Raw genomic sequence first — 20384 nt, 5'->3', positions numbered from 1 at the left:
TGTGAGATTTTTCTGCTTCACATACAGTACAGCACCAGACAAGCCTCATTTTCGACAGTACAGGACAAACCTGCAGAAGGCCTGTCCCGTCTTCAGGTTTCGGCTCTGTTTCTCATTCCGTTCCTCTTCAGAGGTGTGGCGTGAATGTTCCCGGTTCCCTAGAGTGCATTTCCTTAGCAAAAGAATGCTAAGGTGTGGTGTGCATTAAAGTAATTGTTAGAGTAGTCCTCTATGAAAGTGTAAACTGTTTTGCAACTCAGGGGTGTGGACCCACACTACAGCACTGCCCTCGTACATCTATTACTGGTTGCATTATCTTGGACATATTTGAAGCTTCTGTCAGGTTATTGCGAGACATTTTAAAAGCACTGCATGATTGGTTTTGCTTTCTGAAACTTCAGGCCTATTTCCTTCTATGCATCAAACCCATGTCCAGAGATGCCGTGAGAAGAAGAAATGAATCCGAGTATGAAATCTGTAATTTCCCTAATTAAAACGTTAACCTGAAAGCGCAAGTAGAATACCAAGCTATGAAATTCCTGTGCATAAGGTGAGCTTAGTATCTGAATAAAACTTTATTATGGATACAGTATCTTTATTAAAAATAATACTTTACCATCATAATATAAAAACATTTTGCTATAGAAACTGAATATTGTTTATATTTAGATATAGATTATTTAATGTCTTTGTCAGCATGATGAAGACATTAATATTAATGATCAAATTGTGAAACATGGAGCTATCATACTATTATCACGTAATAATAATAAATAATAATAACAATACCTATTCATAAATAGTTTCAAAGAGCAGAAAATACAGTTATATACAACACAAATAATCAAACAAAATAAAATACAGAATAAAAAACAACATCAAATCCAAAACAATACAGTAGCTAAAATCACATAGAGCCAAAAGCTTTCTTGATCTAAAATCTGCCATAGACTGGGGTGCCCTGATATCATAGCGCACATCATTCCAGAGAAAGGGAGCAACAGAACAAAAGGCACAGTCTCCCAAAGAAGACACCACAATCCTTGAGACAGAGATTAAAGTATTCCTCTTTAACAGAATGACTCATGTGCTCAGTCCTCCATGTCTTCCTTCCGTTTACACTGTAACCATTTCTACCTACACTAAACATGTAATCTACTGCTAATGATCAAACGCTCCATGCATTCATCTGATGTCTAGTATTCAACACAAACATGCTGGTATAACATACTTTGAGATCTTAAATATCTATATACAGTATATGGTCAAATCAGACATAATTGTAGACCATTACAATTATAAACTAACATGAAGTATTACACAGATTGCAGGCTGCAAAAGATCTAGCAGATGTTAATTCAGCACTGAAAAGTCTAAAGAAGGATAGGCTGTTGAGCCTTCTTGAGGTATTAAAAAATAAGTTATTATTATGCAACCTTTTGCAGTCAATTATTTTGTTTTAAAATGCTGTCTTGTAAGACTTACATTTTCTATTTAACCTCAGAAATGTTTTTTTTCCCTTAAAAACAATCAAGTATGCTATATATTGTGATATGTTACAAGAGCATAGTATTACATACAAACCTAGCTAAATCACACTCCAGTGAGCCACAAACAAAGAGTAGTAAGACTCCATCAATGACCTCGTATTATATCTTACTACTAGGACCTCTCCATTTATACTACTGTCACGTCTCAACAGGATTGTTTCTTGAATTAATTAATATTTCTTGAATGATTTTTTCTTTTTTTCTCATCCTTAAAACTTTATCTAAATTCATCCTCAAATCATGCTACATTCTCAAGGCTACACTGTTTCTGTATCTGTTGAATAATCTAATCAATACTTGGGAGATGAAAATGTTACTTTTCTTTTAAAACTTATCAGTTCATTGACATCTCTTTACACATACAGTATCACAGCACAGAAAACAAAAACTGATAAAAAAACAGTTTAAAAACTGATAGTACTTCACACCAAATGTTAACACCTACAACAGCAACATTGGGTAGAACACAAAGATAAAATAAGTCAGATTCTCTTTCAATTCTAAACAAATCCAGATTTTTGTACTGTATGTCCTTCAGGAGATTAGTGATAGATTAATATGAATATTAAGGAGAATGCACTTTTCAAAAGACTGAAAAATTTAGTCTGTCTAATAATTTAATTAAACATCTCAAGGTAATATAATAAAAACAAATGTTTCATTTGGTCAAGAGAATCAGGTCCATTAAAAGAGAATGGTTCATCATTCATTTTAAAGTAACATTAATCTCTGCACTGCAATACATTTACCTGAGATCTGAATTATTGTAGCTTTTTGCTTTATTGCACGCTGTTGAATTTACAATCCAATTATTGTGCCGAGGATTGAACTCTGAACAGTATTACCATAATGAACATATGTAGATAAAGTTATTTAGTTGTTTCAGCTTCAGGCTGTGTACATTTTTGAGATTTCTAATAGAAATCTTGTTTTATGATTTTAACATTTTTTACGGGTAGTCAAACAATGTTTCTTCTTTGTCATGTTAGTCACTTGCTAATGAATGACTTGCTAGTGTAACTGCAGAGAGTAAATGAACATTGACAACACTTGTACTGGTCTTAGTCAGGCTTAAACACTGTCTACAAGTCACATAATGATTCATCTTATGCATAAACAAATGCAAGACTAATACAAGGTAATATTTTTAGGAAAAGATAACTGTAGCTGAGTTATTAAGGCAAACATAGAAAAACACATCCGCGCGTGGAATACAATACAATAACCAAGGAGAATGATAATTGCAGGCATACTGATATCAGACGTCTAAGAACCACGCAGTGAAAATAGCTACTGGATTTTGTTGATGAAACATCTGAAAGGGCATGCAGATTCACAGCAGCTAACACCTTTTATTGTATCTAGGACATTTTACCTTTAATCTAACAGGTTAGTAATGCAGTTGCTTAAAGACATATTTATTTGCTTCTGAAGCACAAAGGTAAACTGAGAAATAATGGCTAACAACTAACAAGAGCACTGTGGTTTCAATTTTGGCAACAATCACAAAAGCATTTAAGAATGTTAAGTATAACAATGATTCTTCTAGATCTGTAACCAGTCACATTAGTTTAAAATGCCACATAATTACATATTAAAAAAAAACAAAAACATAAGTTATACTTAAAATATCAGAATGTGTAGCTGCTCTGAATGCCTATATTCTCGCTAGTTATTATTCTAAATACTTTTTCTATTTTTTGCCTATTTGATCTTGAAATATTTTCTCACCTACAGTCCATACTCCTGGCAGTTAAACTCAATAATGCACAACAATTTTGCTTGACCTGTAGTCCATACTGTAGAGGTGCTTACCTGAAATAACCTTAGGTAATACAAGGCTGGGTATGTGAAACCACTGGAAAGAAGTGATTTTTACAGAGCCTCATTAGCACTAGTCCTGGGCTCACTTACCTAAACATAGTGAGCAAGGATTAGTGTTAACAGGGTCTGTGAAACTGCTGCTAAAACGTCTGTAGATTAAATCTGTATTTCAAATTGATTATTTGTTTCCCATTGCTAAGATACAACACAGTTGACAGTGTGGAAGAGTGGTAAGGGCTCTTACCCCATTACCACAGGGGCTGGGGTTCAAGTCTCTATCACAGATGTTAAATTCTCAAAAAATAGATTTGATCCTGTGTGCTCCACTCAATCCTTTAATTTGTAACTTTAATCCATCCAAAGCACTACTAGGACTGCTGGTTATCATAGGCAAATGGCACACTGTGTATTTACTTATTCCTTTGGTTGTCTCTTATTCATGCCTATTTTTTTCACAGGAGTTCACATAGATACTGTATCATTTCGTAGCCATCTAGATATTAATATTGAAACTAGGAACAATTTTCCAAATATGTAATCACAAACATACCAAGAAACATCTCTTCTGCTGAGCTGTACTTTAATGTTTGATATCAAATTACACTGTTGTAAAAGACTGCAATAAAACTTATACAATACTTGGTCTACCAAACTTAGTACCATAAAGAGACTGAACATATAATTTTTGTTCCGCAAATTATTAATTGAAGTGATAAGGTAGTTGTCAAATGAGCGTATGCTATTATTTGCCATAGTCACTGTTAAAAAGCATGTATGTGTATAATCGAAGAAACCTTGTGGTTGTATTCTAGGAGTACATACAAAAATAGAGACTGTTACAGTATATTGTATTTTAAAGTGTCTCCTAAACAACATACTGTATGCTCGCATGCAGGCAAAGTGATCCAGAGCTTAAGGTGAAAGCCTTAGAACCAAAAGGTTCCTGGTTCAAGACCCAGCTATGCCACATAGCCATAGTGCTTAATCCCCAGGCAAATTACCTTAAGCACTGTGTGTTTTATATTTTGGATGAGACATAAAAAGTGCAGATAACATTTTCATTAATTTTGCTGCAGTAGCAGATCAGGGAGTTCACTTAATCACAGTGTCTGTTAGTAACTTTAAATAAAATTGATCAGTGACTATTTACAATAACATGACTCGGTATGGTACTACAGTAATACAAATATTCTTAGCACACACTTTCACACCTCACACCTTTTCTGTAACTAACGTGTAATCATTAAGCAACAAACAAGTCAGAAATCCTTCTGTACTGTAAACTACACTTTACGCTTTTACCTTTCCATTTCAGTTCAACAAAACGAGTTTGAAAATGTAAAAAAATCATGTTTGAAAAATGAAAAAATATATGTTTATATTTATATACACGTTTCGGATACGTTTTTGGTCCTTCATTTGTTTTCCTGTCAATGCAGTTGCCTGCGGGCCAATGTCATTCCACCTGCATTGCATACAGCTGCACATTCTGAGAAAAATCTACACACGTCTTCCTTTCGGTTTAGATGAATCATAATTATACGTACTCAACTGGTAAAAACAGCTAATTAATTCCCGTCCATAAAGCTCAGGCTTTTATATAATTTTAGAAAGAGACATTCCTTACACACACAAAGATAACAGAGCAGGTGGATACCGAATACAAACAGGAAATAGAGAAAAAAAAACTGTCCACAGTGAATACTAGTAACATAAACGTCGTTCCTACATGGGCTGCAGAACCAATCGAAATATTGTATAACTTTATTTAGGCTTGCAAATGAATTCTTAAAAAATACGAGCTCTGGTGTCATTTTTAGACGTGTGAACCTGCAAGCGAGCAAGTACAGTAACACACCTTCTGCAGCCCACTGTCAAAACTAACCTGAAGCAGCCGGATCGCACTTCGCGAACTGGAAGTATCTAGAACAGCGCAGGATCCGACAAAAATAAACAGACAGATGAAAGAGTGAATGAAATATACTTTCACCCACCCGTTTAAGATCGCTTCATCATCCGCCTATAATTTTTACAACAAAAATAAACCCAGGGGTCACTTTCTCCCTCTACCGAGCCGCTCCGGGGTGACACATCAACAAAGATGGCTACCCTAGCAGAAGCAGCTGCCTAGCGACCCAGCCTATAAGAATTCCGCTTTCATTTGATGTCAGGATTTTTAAAGGGCGACGGATCCTGTTTAAAGGGCTTTTCCCTTGCATTTTCGATAGGAGAGGGTGGTACCTGATACAGTACTGACGGGGTGGGAGTAGGGTGATGCACAGCTGAGGTACTGCAGACAGGGAATTTTCTTAAATTCCTTTGGTGAAATGATTCTCCATGTAATGATAAAAATGATTTTAGTCTTAGAAGTATTACCTTAGTGTAAAATATGAAACGCATATATCCAAATATCCTGCATAAATGAAGGAGATGCATTGCTTTTATGCATTGGATTTAAAGTGAAAACCTTATCTTTTATTTCGAAGGAAAGAAACAGTCCTAATAATACTGTTGGCCCATACACAACAGGATAATGTTCCACGTGACGTGAAAAGTAAAGGCTGTGTATTTTTTTAGCAGTAAATAAATAAGGTCTGCAAATAATGACAATGATGCTTACAGTTGATTGAATAATTGTGACTGTGTGACATTTTAAAACTGCCCATTGTATTAAATACGTCGCTTGATTGGATCTGCCGTGCAAACCTGTTAGATAACTTGTATGTACAGGACGTTTCTTGAAATAGTTTTAAGGCCAATTTTGCGACGCAGCCCTACACAAAACTACTGTTCGAATAATAAAAATGTAATTAAATGGTGTTCATCTAACCAAAGATAAACCCATATAACTTTAATTATGTGCTCCTGAGTTTTTCTCCTAATCGATGTGCTCCCAATCACAATAGCTATAGAGCTTGGTCAAAACAGCCACATATTGGTTTTAGTTTTATATTCATTTTCTTCACTTAAGAGCAATGTTAAACGTCAAATAAAAAAATAATTTATTTACAATATAATTTATTTAATTGTTGCACTCGAAGTATTCGCATAACGCTGTCCTTCGACTTTCAAAGTGAGCACACGTGGTTGCTCACGCATGCGAGTGAAATGGAAGGAGATGGTAAACTGTTCTGCGGGAAAGAGCTCACTACAGGTACGATAAAAGATTTAAAATGGTTAAAAAATATGGCTTATTGAACCCGTATCATTTTAGTGTCCATATAGTGTGAAGATTAGTGTACATTAGGCAGTTTAAAAAAAGACAACTAAATATTTTTCATAAAGGATAATATTATGTGCCCAGTCACGTTTTTGGTCTCCACACTTTCCGGCTAGTTGACCAGAACAAAACATCAACACGTTTAGCAATAACGTTTGCTATTCAGCTACAAATAAACAGTACTGCCAAAACAGGTAAATCATGAAAATGTTTGTGTCAGTTACCAAAATATCATAAAAGGGGTCATTTTCTAGAGGTATATAATATATATGTTTTCTTTTTTTTTTCTTTTTTAAATACACATTTTAATGCATTTTCAAAAAGTGATGAGAATACAGCTTATCTCCAGCGTGGAAATTCCGTTTAAGGAGGCCTTGGCACTTCGCAGTTCATTTGTATAGTAATTTGATCGGGCGGTCCATGACAGCGCGCCACAGGTTAAATGTCATTGGTTTCGTAAATGCGTAAGATGTCGTGCATAAAGAAATTTAACTAATAATAAACACTGTCTGTTGTGGACGGAAACATAATCTAATCGGTTACTTTTATTTTAGTACTCTAACTTTGTGGAAAAACGTTTATTAATTAAATGTCAACGGAAATTTCTAGAAATCCACCCGTTCCCTAACTACATTATATACAATACAATACTAGAAATCTACTTCATTAAAAGTAAAAACGTATAATGTCTAAACAGTGCTCGAGTACTTTGTTGTCATCAGGTAGTTAAGGCCATTCTCCGTGTTCAGGATGCCTGCAGTGCCTTGAAATTCAGCCTATCCCCCCCCCTCCCCCCTCAGCTTCTTCCTCTTTGTTTTGTTCTTTTGTATTGTATAGCGAACCACATCATATTCATGGTGATTATTTTGAAAAGATTGTGGAAAATGTGAGACATAATCAGTGGTGGTTCCAATGATCTTCTCTCAAATTTCAATCTCTGATTGGGTTATCAGTTTAGGCTTTTGCCAAGTCCAGCGGAATCTATCTCCAGACTGTTGGGATCATTACACTTCATTCCAATGGAGCTGTTTGTCCCAGGCAGAAAGCAGTCTGTAATGGTGGCAATGCATTCCACTTTTAAAGGTCTTTAAACTCTGATACAGTAGCTCCACAACACTAAATGACTAGAGACCTTGAATGATGTACAGTACTTCATCACTGCCTTATCCATTGTAATAATCACATGACGATAATGTATCATAATGATGTATGATTAAAAGATTCATCTTGTATTATTACACTTAATAACATTCCCATTCGTTTCATACCTATATAACATTCTTGTAAAAAATATTCTTTCGTTGACTTAAATTGCTGTGTTTGCTGAAACGTCAAAAAGTTTTTTTTTCACCACTGCTAACCATACTAATACTGTACCATATATCTATGGCAATAGTGACCACTTTGCCTCATAATTCCCTGACATTTCAAGATAGAACAGGATTTTACAGTTGCCCTTAAATGAAATGATGTGTAAATTTTGGGGGCCTGACAATACTTCTGTGAGCTTTTTGAAATAAAAAGCATCATGGAAGATAAAAAAGAATCTGACATGCATTGTTTCTTTTACAAATGAATGTTCGATTAATAGCACATACCTTCATAAGTTGATGTACACTGGCACTTCCACACCATTTGGTAAGAAAAGAGAGCATGTACTGTAAGATGCCAGGATGTTCCTTTTACCTTTCTCAGTTCAATTAGATCTTTGAAGTAAGTCCATGGACGATTTGTACTCGGTCATCTCCAGTATAGGTCCACAGAAGTATCGCCTCCTATTTTTGTTGGTTTTGTTGTATGTCAGTTGTTTATTTTCAAAAATATTTTTATTAAAAAAAGACACAGTCACCAGAGCAAACACGTGGCCCAGCTTAATGTAATAAAATTCCTGGCCTGCATAAAAGTCACGATGAAGAAGGAAGGGATGACAGATGATTCTATGAAATGTGCAATATTGTCTAAAATGCATATTTGTAATTAGACGTATCCTGAAAACTAAGTATTTAAGTAGAGAGCCTTAAGTAGCACTCAAGTAACATAACACTTATTAGTCCTTTAATTTCCACCTCTGTTGATTTATTTGGCATTGATGTACTGTAGTTGTCCAGTTTGTTTAAAAATATTCAAGAGGATATTCCTCTCTGAAGTGAGAATAGGACAACACTATGTGGTGTAAAGGTGTAAATGTTTCAAATGTATTGTAGAAAGGACAATGTGTATCATGTCTTTCTCAATATGTAGTGATTTGCATTGAAGAATTTAACTATATAAAATGTGACAAATTTATGTAAATACAAAACCTGTCAATATATAGAATTGGTAAATAGACAAATTCAGTTCTTGAGGTGGTTTGATTTATGATGGTCTTATAGTTCTTATGTTAAGTAGCTGAATGTTTACAAAAGGACAAACATACTATTTTTTGGTACCTATTATTACTCAGGAAACAACACCTTTAACAATGACAAGGCCAGCTGTTTAAAGATTTGCTAATATAATAGCAGAAATGAGTCTGACCCTTTCAAGTCAAGAGTTTTTAAGTAACATTTTACAGGCATTACTTGATCACTGCTAACATGATCCGTACGTTACCACAGTATAAATATTATTATATTGTGGGATTAAGTGAAAAAGTGAAAAAAGCCGCATATTGTATCCTTTCAAAATGCATGATTTTGAAATACCTTTCCTTCTGATTTTTCAGCCGTCTGGCCTTATCCAAAAATGGCTGAAGGCTGCACAAGATTTGAGGGCTCTATGTCTCAGCCTGTGGTGACCCCAAACCTGCCACTAAGACGACCGACATCCAGCCCCATAATTAAATCCAGCCAGTCGGAAGTGGAGATTGAATCTCCATTAACAGGTGGAAAGAATTTCCAGTTTAGCCTTGCATCAGAAGAGTATCTAGGAAATAAAAGCCATGGCACAGGTGACTATTAAGCTTATGTGAAGGCTTTTATTTTTCAGAAGGGTAGTGAATAGAGCTCTGTGGTGAAGAACAGTAATTTATTAAGGTTTTTGTTCCATTTAGCATTTCTGGACACAGGATAATATAGTTAGAATGCCTGGACTTTGTTAGAACTTGGACTCTTGGACTTTCTAGTTAGAGCTAGAAAATTATGTGTTTAATTAGAAGGTGCAGCACAGCTGCTGTACCCTTGAATAAAGTACTCAGATTATTCCAAAAGAACATGTGTATAAATGCTTACTCTCCAGTAGAGCCCTGTGTGGGACTGTTTTTTCTATATAGGTCCTGCCCACACCTGCCCGCCTGCTCCTGTAAGACATCATGACCATACCTGCAGTGGTTTATTTCATATTCCATAATTCAAGCCCCATGTCCTTCCAAGTTTTTATTATAGGAACAAAAGTTTGCTGTTTTGGTATTTTAGGTGGATCTAAACAAAGAGTGCATAAAAGACACAGACATTGGAAGAACAGTTAAACTGTAAACAGAAGGTGCCCCAGCCTGGAATCAAACCCAGGACCCAAGAGCTGTGAGGGAGCATCACTAGCTACCATGACACACTGCTGCCTTAAAACAACAGTCTTATTAAACCTTGTTTATTGCAAGATCAGAAGATGCATCAAGTAGTAACAATTAAACAAGAGTCTGAATTCACAATGTTTGTTGTTTCGTTGAGTTGCAACAAAAACAAAATTTTCCCTTAACATACGTTACAGTTGCCACACATGTTGCTGCATTTGTATGAAATGCATATTGTTCCTTTAGAAGTCAGTACATAATAACAGTTTTGCAGTAATGTGTAAAATAAACATTAATAAGTAAACAAGAGAAGTGTCTTATTTCAGATCACAGCACCATTTGTTGTCCTCAAGCTTTGATTTAAGAAAAAAGCCATTAGGTTTTTAATATAACTCACAGGTATGAGATACTGGCATTAGACATTTTAACCAGGAAATAAGAAAATTATTTTGATGGGAGGTTTCAAAAGAAAAATAGCAGGTTATACCATTGTTACAATTAACTAGGGCTTACAGTAACCTGAAAAATAATACATTTGAAATTTTTGATTGAGTGTGACATTAAACTGTCCTTAAAATGCTCTTGTTTTTGGACTGTGTCTGGAATAACCTATCCCTTCAGATGGGTAAAAAATATTAAGAAATTATGTCCAAGTAGGTCATTCATTGAGTTACTGAGAATAGTGGCCACTGAAACTGTTTCAATTGTCTAGTACAGAATACCTAGTAGACGTCTACAGTATTTTATATATAAAATGTTGAAGCTTTAGTTTTACACTGTATTAACACTGTATCTGCAACTACAGTATGTGTGAGTGTTCTCAGAAATAAATGAGAAATCATTATGCTTGTCATTGCTCAATATATATATACAGAGTGAATCAAAGTTTAGAAGAATAAAAAGTGAAAAGAGAGATGCCACACCAGCAGAAATGCATTTATAGTTATGAGATGAGCAATGCTTTATTTTCTAGCACCAAGAGAGGAAACTAATCAAAATGGAAATGGTTCCTTATCTACTGAAGGAATTTCTTTTGTAAGTAATAAAGTCCTGTGTTTTAGTTTTACTATCTCTGCCTGGGTATGTGGAAGAAGTGAGCAATTTTAATTGCTATGTACAGCTATGACATTTTGAAGCAAGTGAAGAATAACATAGTTATTGCAAATGATAATTCTTTATGTAAGGATTTTCAAACAAGAATTTTAACTCTTATGCGATCAGAAGCTAACATGTTAAACAATAAAATTGTGAGTAATTGAAAATGTGAGGCTAAAAATGGCACGTTTTGGGATTGTAGCTGGTATAATGGTAGAAAAACATTAAATGATTAACACTATTATTAAGTATTTTAAAGAGTGGTCTATATATATTGGTACCTGTGTTAATGTATTTTTTTCGTTTATATGCCAACTTTTGAATTTAAAGTGGCAGCTGAGAACCGAATTCCTAAGAGCTCACCTGACCTTCCATCTTCTTTTTCTCTAAAATGCAGACAAAGTCTTTGGGGTCTCCAGGAACTGTGAAAATATGTCACGTCTGTCGTCAGAAAGGTCAGTTTAACGTTATATTACAGAAATCACTGTGTTTGAGCTGCACATTTTAGTATGCATCTGCTCAAGACATCTTTAAATTAAACTAGTTTTCCAAACTGTTCATTCATTTAAGTAAATAGTGAGGTGAAACCCATTGTACTTGTAGACCTTGAGGAACAAATTACCCATGTTTCTTAGTATAGGTTTCTACGCTGCTCTATTACTGTTCCTGTTCTGTAGACAGTAATATGTACCATCTCCAGTTTGGAGAGCTTTCCTTAACTTAAACCTGGGAACTGCAAACAGGATTATAATGGAGGATTATAAACAAAATTAAAGGTGAAATCTTTTTTTCTCATTTTACAAATATGCCAAGATGGATGTGATGACAAAAATCCTTTTGCTAATTATTCCTTTGTAAAATTCCTTATTGTTTCCGTTTTTCAGTTATACTCAATCACACTATTGTGTGCTAAAAACTTTTTGTACTGTCTGAAGCAGCATCAGTCACCATAAATTAGAATAATATATACTTTTCCAGGGGACTTCTAGTCTAGTCTTAGAGGGCAACAGTCCAACGGGTTTTATATTACCTCATAAATTATGAGTAGTTTAAGACATCAGGATAAATCCTCTCAAGATTTTATCTGGATTTAAAATGTCTTGGTTTTAACATTCTATATAACAGTCAAGTGAAAGATTTTTCTTTATAGTTGTAACAGCCAATATGTGGATAAGGCGTTTTTAAGTATAAAGGTCTTTTATGCTGTGTTCATTATTCACGTGTATTTTGTATTTCAGGATTCATGAGGTGCACAAGGTGTAAACAAACAACCTATTGCTCAGTATCTTGCCAGAGGGAAGACTGGAAGACACACAGACACGTGTGCAAGCCCTACAGCCAAAAAAGCAGGTATGAAGAAATCTGAAATCACTGTGGTTTAAATTCAGAGAGTAAAAAATGGGTGATATGAATGGCAGTGCACTTAATTTTGCGACTTAGTTATCTGTTTCATTTCCTTATTGGAACAAATATAAAATGCAATTTAATTTAAGGTGATCTTACCAACAAAGCAAAAGTTAAAGATGTTCAATCTGTCATATCAAACAGATAAAACAAAAATAGGTGACTTCTGAGCTAACAATCTTCTCTGTATAAGTATTTAGCCCCCACCTCTTGTGAATCCTTGAGTACTTTTTAAAGATCTCCTGCTGGCATACAGGCTACTGAATGGTTTGATTGCAGGTTATTATAATAATTTATTGCAGGTGTATAGTCCAATACTTAATCTGATATCTGCTGATTCAGATATCACCAGTCTTCATTTAATAAGAATCAGCATGGAATAGCTTTAAACTCAGATTTTAATCTTAAATTAAATCTAAAATCTAGCATACATTCTGTATTTGCTATTTGCTGATGTCTGTAACATACTAAAACAATAATGAATGTATTGATGCTCTTTTCTGCTAAGCAGTTTTGAACAGGATACTCCAGTATTAACAATAATAGTTTCTCTACTCAAATTATTCCCTCATAAAGTTCTTAATGATGATGTAGTAATAAAATAATATTATCAACTGTAATGATAATCTATGACAGCTGATCTGGACTTTAAATATACTACAGATTTGATGTAAAAAAGCCAGTATGTAAAAAAAGCATTAAATTCTACAGAAGAGTTGTGTTGTTGAGTGAATTCTGTGCATTACCAACAAAAATTTGATGGAGCGTATTCTGAGTTGGAACCCGACAAATCATATCTGTAAGTCTATTAGGCTGGCTGCAGACATTTTTAAAACTCTTAAAGACCTTTGTTTCTATTATAGCCATTGTATACTTTTTATTGGGTCAGTTTACGGTGCTTTTTTTACTTCTGCTGTTATTCTTTGTGTGCTATTGTGCCCAACTTTGGGATTGTTTTGAAGTAGGCTTATAAATAAAACTTGTTAAATTTTAACTCTGTGGCCTTTGCTTTTAGAATTGGCAGTACATTGCTGTAACACTTGCCAGCGAAATGTAGCTTTCAGATAGTTATATAGGTGGTCTTTTGGAATCTTTCATACCTGTACTTTTGTTTTTTTTCCTTAAAAAGCAAGAATCAACAAGGACAACCAACAACAACTTCTGAGGCAAAGGTAAAGTATCTAAAACTATTATGTTCATGCTTAAGTACAGCAGATTAAAATCTTAAAAACAGAATGTTGTTGAAAGGGTGAAATGATTTGAAAAAATTAAAAGATGTTAATCTAAAAAAAACAGACACTTGGACACTTTACTAATGATTTGAAGAATAAAATAATAGAAAAACAATTATAGGAAACATTAATTAAATAATCCTTCTAGTGGGGGAAACATCAGTTCTCTGCAAAGGACTAACTTAAAAAAATCAAAGAAATGGGAAATGAGTGACTTAAATAATGAGTTAATCATGAAAGGTTATAAATGTCTGATTCACCAACAACAAAAAGTTTGCCTGTTTTATAGGTGTAAAATTGGATTACAAACTTTAATTTGCTTGACTTACTTGAACAAATGAGAGCCACAGTATCTGAAATCATGTTCATTTTAGGCCCAAGCAAGATGCAGTGGATTCGTAAGTTCCGTGAATAATGATAATTCAGTATAGATTTACCCTATAACAATTATAAAAACACCTAAGTATAAAACCAGTTAATAAAAGTAATTAAGACAACTATATAGCCTCACTGACTAGCTCTTAAGCCATAAAAAATTACGGCGCCAACCATCTAAAGCTTTGTCTGTGTAAGTTGAGAGTGTGTAAGTTGTGATTTGATTGTACTTCTTAGGCTGAATTAAAGCAATTGGCTTAGCTCACATGCCAATTTGGGGGGGGGGGGGTTATTTCTGAAAGAGGACCGGCTAATCCATCTGAAAAGTCAAGAAGTTATATAAGAGGTCTCAATTAAACACAAGACTGTTAGGATGAGGTCACTTGCTTTCTCCCCTGAATGCTAAAACTCCATATGGAAGTTATCCAGTTTTTAGGCAGTCTGGTTTGATGCTTATTTAGGCTTTGTGCTCAGGGCTCTTGCATATGGTTTAGAAGTGGCTGATTAAATTTGGGTTCAAGATGTGTGTGCTACAGTGTGACAAGAAAACTTTCAAACTTGTGTTTTCCAGTGCTGGGTTTGAAGATACAGTACCTGACAAAGTTGTCAACCAAGATGCATGGTCATGTTAATTTATACTATATACTGTAGATGTATTTTTTCAGTTTCAAAAGATTGAGATGTTCTTTCAGGAGATGATAACCATTGGTAAAGAACAGGAGAAGAAAATGTATCTCTCTGACTTGCAGAAAATGGACATAAAAAAGGGCCTGAAAGTGCAGGTATGCCTAGGGTGAAGGTAATCGGTCATGTTTGGTGTATAATCAGGCATATTTTACAGAAACAGGAAATATTCAATTTAGATATTCAAAGTGCTGATACAGAAAAATATTTTTAGCTAGCAAAATATTAACCTTGTCAATTTATGGGATTATGGTATTTCCGATAGAAATTGTGTATTAGTAGTACACACTTATGTTTTTTTCTGTTGCTTCATGTATGACTTGTTTAATTTGTTTTTGACCTTCACACTAATTCATAAACACGAACCAATTTGAATTGATGATTCATGATTCAGGATATGAGCAAAGTAAAGTAAAAGAGAGTAGATATAAATCTCTTGGCACACTTGCAGTGCACTCACTCTCACAGCTCTTGGGTACTTACAGTATGCATGTTCGTTCTGTCTTGGTGGGGTACTTTGCTTTCCTCCTACCTACCAAAGACATTTTGGTCGTGTTAATTGATCTCTTAATTGTTTACTAGTATTTGTTCTGCAATTAACGTGTCCTGTCCAGGGTATAATTTCACTTTGCATCCCATGCTTCCAGGACAGGCTCTGAGTTGTAGTATATAAATGTGTTTAATATTCCTGTTTTTTTGTTGTTGCTTTTTTTAATTTTAGGCTTGTGTGGTTGAGTTTAGAAATCCTGGGAAGTTTTTTATTCACATCCAGACTGCAAAAATGATTGAGACTCTAAAGAAGGTAACCTTGACCCTTCAGAAAATATATAGTAACTCAATCAGTGAAGACGAATACATACCTGATGTGGAAGAAGTATGTGCTGCACAGTATTCTCAAGACCAGGTATGTGCAATTGTGCAAAGTTAATGCCATGCTTATTTCCAAACAATCCTGTTATAGGAAGAATAACTGTGATGGGGTGTACCATTTGGGTAGTGTCAACCTGTCAGCTGGTACATAGTAATCATTCACAGTATAATAGTAAATATGCAAACACTGGCAAAGATTTTTACAAATTATAACCACTAAACTTTTAAATGCAATTGCCTTTTCAATTTTTTAGCTGTTGGCCCTTATCATTGGTTGAGGTTTCAAAAATGACCCTTCTCCAGCACTGCTTTGTAATGGCAGTATAACATACTGTATTTGCTCACTAAATAGTTTAATGCTGAGATTCACTGTTAGACATATGCTTTTTCTTGCAGAATTGGTATAGATGTCTTGTGCAGTCCCTGGATATTACCAGTAGAACTGCTAATGTTATTTATATTGATTTTGGAAATGAAGAGGATGTAAAACTAGATAAAATAAAACGTCTCTCTGTGGACATCGACCCAGTTCCACCTTGTGTAAGTTAACTAAAGCTAATCTAATTGATAAGTAACAGTTATATGATGCATCTCAATTTAATGCAATACTTTATTTCTTCAGATTGCTTTTTCTCCTTCACCAGAGATTAATATTATATATTTTTTAATCATTCACATTAAAAAGAGAAAACTTGTTTTAAAAACATTTTCACGTCACATTGAGTAATTAGCTTTTTCTTCACCCTATTAAAATTGTTCAAAATACTTGAGTGGTATTGCCTAAATAATTGTAGAAAATTTAATTTTTAACATTGATAATGAGCAACACTAAAGAATAATGGTAATGAGCTAATAGGAGGACAATTTCCTTACTCAAGAACAAACCACACACTTATTACCTCTCCTCCAAAATGTGGCTATGAAGCCCTTTATTTATGTCAATTAGAATTTGCAGCAACTGAATTGAATATAATTTTTAAAAATGTTGTGTTTTCTTTTTCACAACAATGGAAAATGTCTCTTTCCTATATCTTAGCTGTGCTAATGATTAATCCGTTCCTATGGCAGGCACTGCAGTGTAGAGTAGCCAATCTGGCTGCCGTGACTGGCTCTTGGGTTGAGGTGTGCTGCAGCTCAGTGCGACAGCTGCTCTTGGGAAAGACCTGCTTGGTGACCATAGTGGATGTGTCGGAAACTGATTCTGTTTGTTCTGTTGATGTCGCCCTACCTAGTATTGGTATGTTTTTTTTTTCATTTACAGTATTCTGTTTCTGTATTTTTGTCTTGTCACATTCCACTTATTTAATGTTGGTGCATTTGTGAAGCACTGGTCTCAAAATCTGGCACTCATAACACTGCTGAGGAAGCTGGCATTGATGCCACCTCACATCATTGCACTAACCCTATGTAAGTAATAGTTTTGTTACATTTACTTTAATTTTATTGTTGTTTTCCCAGTTTACGTATGTGTACTCTACAATTCCCAGATTTAACATAGAAGCAAGATTCAACAAATTACATTTGCTATTGTCCAGGAAGTTGTCATCACTATTTGCAAGCTGTAATCATGTAACCTGCTTAAGTCAGGAGTCTAGGTCTTGATGTCCATTTGTATTTGGTTATTGCTGTATGGAAGAGACCCCACGGGAGATCCTATTTCGGATGATCATAGGAATTTCCTGTCTAGTGATGGTGGACCTTGACTGTCCTCACAGTTTCATATAATGACATCCTCACCATTTGTTGTCTGAGTATTATCCTGAGATTGACAGTATCCTGAGATTCACAGTTTTTAAAGATACATGTGTTTTCAAACCTTTATTCCTTACAACAGAGATAATGAGGTCTTTGTAAAAATATTTTAAAATTCTTTACACTTTCATTAGGCATTTCACCACCTCTTACAACATTTAAGGTCCAGACATGTTCAGGGTTGTCACCTTTTTGTTACATTCCTACCTTCAGTCTTTGATACAGTATGAGCTATATTAAAGAGATTAATGATAATGTACACAGAAAATAACAGTTCCAGTAATTGTCCCTTTTTTCTTTTAAGTATTTTGTTTCATAATTGGCTGGGACCTAAAAATCCCTCAAATATGATAGTAATTCTTTTCAGGTATCTAAAAAATTTAATCTGTTTTAACCTTTTTATAAATTAAGCTCTTGAAAATTTGTTACAGGAATGCAGTTAGAGGAATTTCTTGTGCAACAGGGATATGTTGTGAAGCAAAAGGTTGGGAAAAGCTCCCCAAATGGGCAAGATATCAGTAAGATTTTCTTTTCAAGTATAAAAGTTTCTCTGGTGTTAATGTTTCATGAAAGTAACCTAGAATTTTGTTTCAGATTCTATACTTTGTGCTGCTTTAGAAAATTTCAGAAAGAAAGCACGCACAGGGGTTGAGGATGACAAAAAGTTTCCTGAGCCAGTCCACCTGTGCATTGGTGACAGTTTCTCTTGTGTTGTTACACACATTCTGTCTCCACATGACTTTGTCATACAGAAGCTTGACAATGCTGGTAAGTCTGTCAGCTGTTTAGACTTTTAATTACGTTTTCTTATTGGAACCTTCAGTGTGCTTCTCGCAGGCATTTAATAAGTTTAAGCTGTAGTTGCAGCACATAAAATTAAACAATTATCTGCTGTTTTCTCCTCAGTTCAAAAAGTATATCGCTTGCCTGAGAAACTATAGAGAAACTGGTGTATAGTCGGGATTCCCAAGTTTAAAATATCTTGAATACTTGAAGACCTCCCTACATTTTTGGCGATGAAACATATTTATTTCTCAGTTAAATTATATGGAAATCCCTATTATAAAATATTAATATTGATAATAGGTGATAGCAAAACTTTCCTTGCTTAACTGGTGCAGCTTATGAGTTAACAAGAGTAAGAATATTTGTGCTTAGGGTTCGGAATTTCCAACTGGAGAGCTGTGGGTAAAAATCCCTGTTGTTCTCCCAGTGAGCAAAGTAATTCACTCAGATTGTTCCAGCAAAATTTGCAGCTAATTAAATGGGTACAAATGCAAGTGACACTTTAGTCAGAGAAAAAAACTGATTTGGGGCTTGTGATGGGCACCTGATGGGAATGGTGTTTTAGTCACATCTCTTGCTTTGCATAGAATGCGCATTAGTCAGTGATGTTCTTTAGTTTGTTGAATACTCAAGTCTTGTACTGTATGTTAATTATTTTATAATTTTTTTTAACTCATTGGCTTTTATAGCAATTTCCTTCCTTATATACAACCAGGTGCCATTCAAGAGCTGCAGATCAGACTGAGAGATCACTGTGTGCAAATCCCTTCTTCTGAGGACTACAGGCCAGCCCCTGGCACTGTCTGCTGCTCCCAGTTCACAGGTGGTCAAAAAGCTGGAAACTCAAAAAACACAAAAGTGGTAGTATTCTAAAACATTAAAGCCTATATGCAGAGAATATCCATGAATTAAAGGTGACATTCTATACTTGTCTCATGTTCATCTTTTCATGTCAAACCTGAATAGTTTGAGTATACAGCAAAAATAGCAATTTTAACTTCACTGTCCTGATACTTATGGATGGCACTTTAACTTTTTAATGCTTAGTGTTAATTTTGATCACTAATGTCTTTTGAGGTTCTTTTGTAAAATTATTACAGTTTTAGAATAGCTAAATGGAGTTAATTAACCTTACAACTTCCTTTGTAGAGGACAATCTGTGGTACAGGGCTACAGTGCTTGGTTACTCATCTGAAGATAGAGTCTTTGTGGGATACATAGATTTTGGAAATTCTGAAGAGCTAGAATTGAATCGCCTCCGTCCTGCTAATGAAGAGTTCCTCAGGTTACCAATGCAAGCTATCAGTTGTAGTTTACCAGGTATGTATTTAAAAATCTGTTGTTAATAACTCATTTCTCGTGTGAATTTGCAGGCCTCTGAGTGGAATTGCCAGTAGAGGATTTTACATGGAGTTTGAGTCCTGTAGTTCAGCATCTTTCATTTGAGTGTGGGCTATGGCAGACTATGAGCTATAGCAGTCTATAGCCTGGTTCCACATGTGTTATTGGCATGTAGCCTAAGTGTCGCTGAAGTTTGGTAGCCTTCAATCAGCAAGGATATCTTTAGCTTGCTATGTACAGTCACCCCTGAGACCTGACAGGTACTTATGAGCTTGCAGTGTCAGTGAGAGGTGCATCACTCTTGTAAGGGGAGTGGTGGGGTTAGTCCGCAGTCCTTTATCATTCTATGGTAGTGTGAGGTCACGGCAGTGGGCTGAGTCAGTCGATAAGCAGTCGCCGGTTCCAAAATGGGAAACGTATACAAAAATAATGATAACATTCATTTTCAAACTCCAGATAAAGTGGACAAGGGAGATACATTTATAAAACCTTTTTTAAATCAGTTTATTGTTCTCCCCATATAGATTTTGTAGCCTTGCTATTCACTGTTACAAAAAGTGTGGATTTTCTGCCATCCCTCTTTTGAGTAGGAAAGGTTAATATATATAGCTAAGGGTGTTCATATTTAAAAAAAAAAGCAAAGCCAGATCATTGTGAATAGTTTGTGGGAAAACTGTAAATAAAGGCAAAATATCTGATATAAATACAGTATGCATACCCTGTAATCAGTGTTTAGTAAAATATACTAAAGAAATCATGTTCTA

The 20384-nt window shown here is 34.9% G+C and overlaps 2 protein-coding genes across 8 annotated transcripts in view; one reads left to right on the top strand and one right to left on the bottom strand.

Moving 5' to 3' along the window:
• ccdc186 (coiled-coil domain-containing protein 186) overlaps window positions 1-5504 on the bottom strand; it is a 30214-nt gene extending 24710 nt beyond the window's left edge. For 2 of the 4 annotated variants that reach the window (XM_088635741.1, XM_088635743.1), the window contains exon 1: window positions 5260-5484. The gene's annotated coding sequence lies outside the window, so the exon portion shown is untranslated. Of the gene's footprint in view, window positions 1-5259 lie in introns of all 4 variants that reach the window. The other 2 variants (XM_088635739.1, XM_088635740.1) reach the window with 2 other exon arrangements.
• A 951-nt stretch (window positions 5505-6455) lies between these two features.
• tdrd1 (tudor domain containing 1) overlaps window positions 6456-20384 on the top strand; it is a 30406-nt gene continuing 16477 nt past the window's right edge. For 2 of the 4 annotated variants that reach the window (XM_088635736.1, XM_088635735.1), the window contains exons 1-14: window positions 6456-6528; window positions 9299-9523; window positions 11055-11116; window positions 11574-11631; window positions 12415-12526; window positions 13710-13752; window positions 14880-14969; window positions 15593-15775; window positions 16138-16281; window positions 16810-16978; window positions 17925-18011; window positions 18088-18261; window positions 18995-19102; window positions 19429-19599. In XM_088635736.1, the coding sequence (XP_088491862.1) occupies window positions 6483-6528; window positions 9299-9523; window positions 11055-11116; window positions 11574-11631; window positions 12415-12526; window positions 13710-13752; window positions 14880-14969; window positions 15593-15775; window positions 16138-16281; window positions 16810-16978; window positions 17925-18011; window positions 18088-18261; window positions 18995-19102; window positions 19429-19599 (1672 nt within the window). In that variant the 5' untranslated portion in view covers window positions 6456-6482. The remainder of the gene's footprint in view (window positions 6529-9298; window positions 9524-11054; window positions 11117-11573; window positions 11632-12414; window positions 12527-13709; window positions 13753-14879; window positions 14970-15592; window positions 15776-16137; window positions 16282-16809; window positions 16979-17924; window positions 18012-18087; window positions 18262-18994; window positions 19103-19428; window positions 19600-20384) is intronic. The other 2 variants (XM_088635738.1, XM_088635737.1) reach the window with 2 other exon arrangements.

The sequence above is a fragment of the Lepisosteus platostomus genome, chromosome 6 (assembly GCF_059453375.1).
Source record: "Lepisosteus platostomus isolate fLepPlt1 chromosome 6, fLepPlt1.hap1, whole genome shotgun sequence".
In the NCBI taxonomy this organism is placed as follows: domain Eukaryota; kingdom Metazoa; phylum Chordata; class Actinopteri; order Semionotiformes; family Lepisosteidae; genus Lepisosteus; species Lepisosteus platostomus.
Note: the sequence above shows the minus strand (reverse complement) of the source record. Positions and strands in the feature narration are given on the sequence as shown.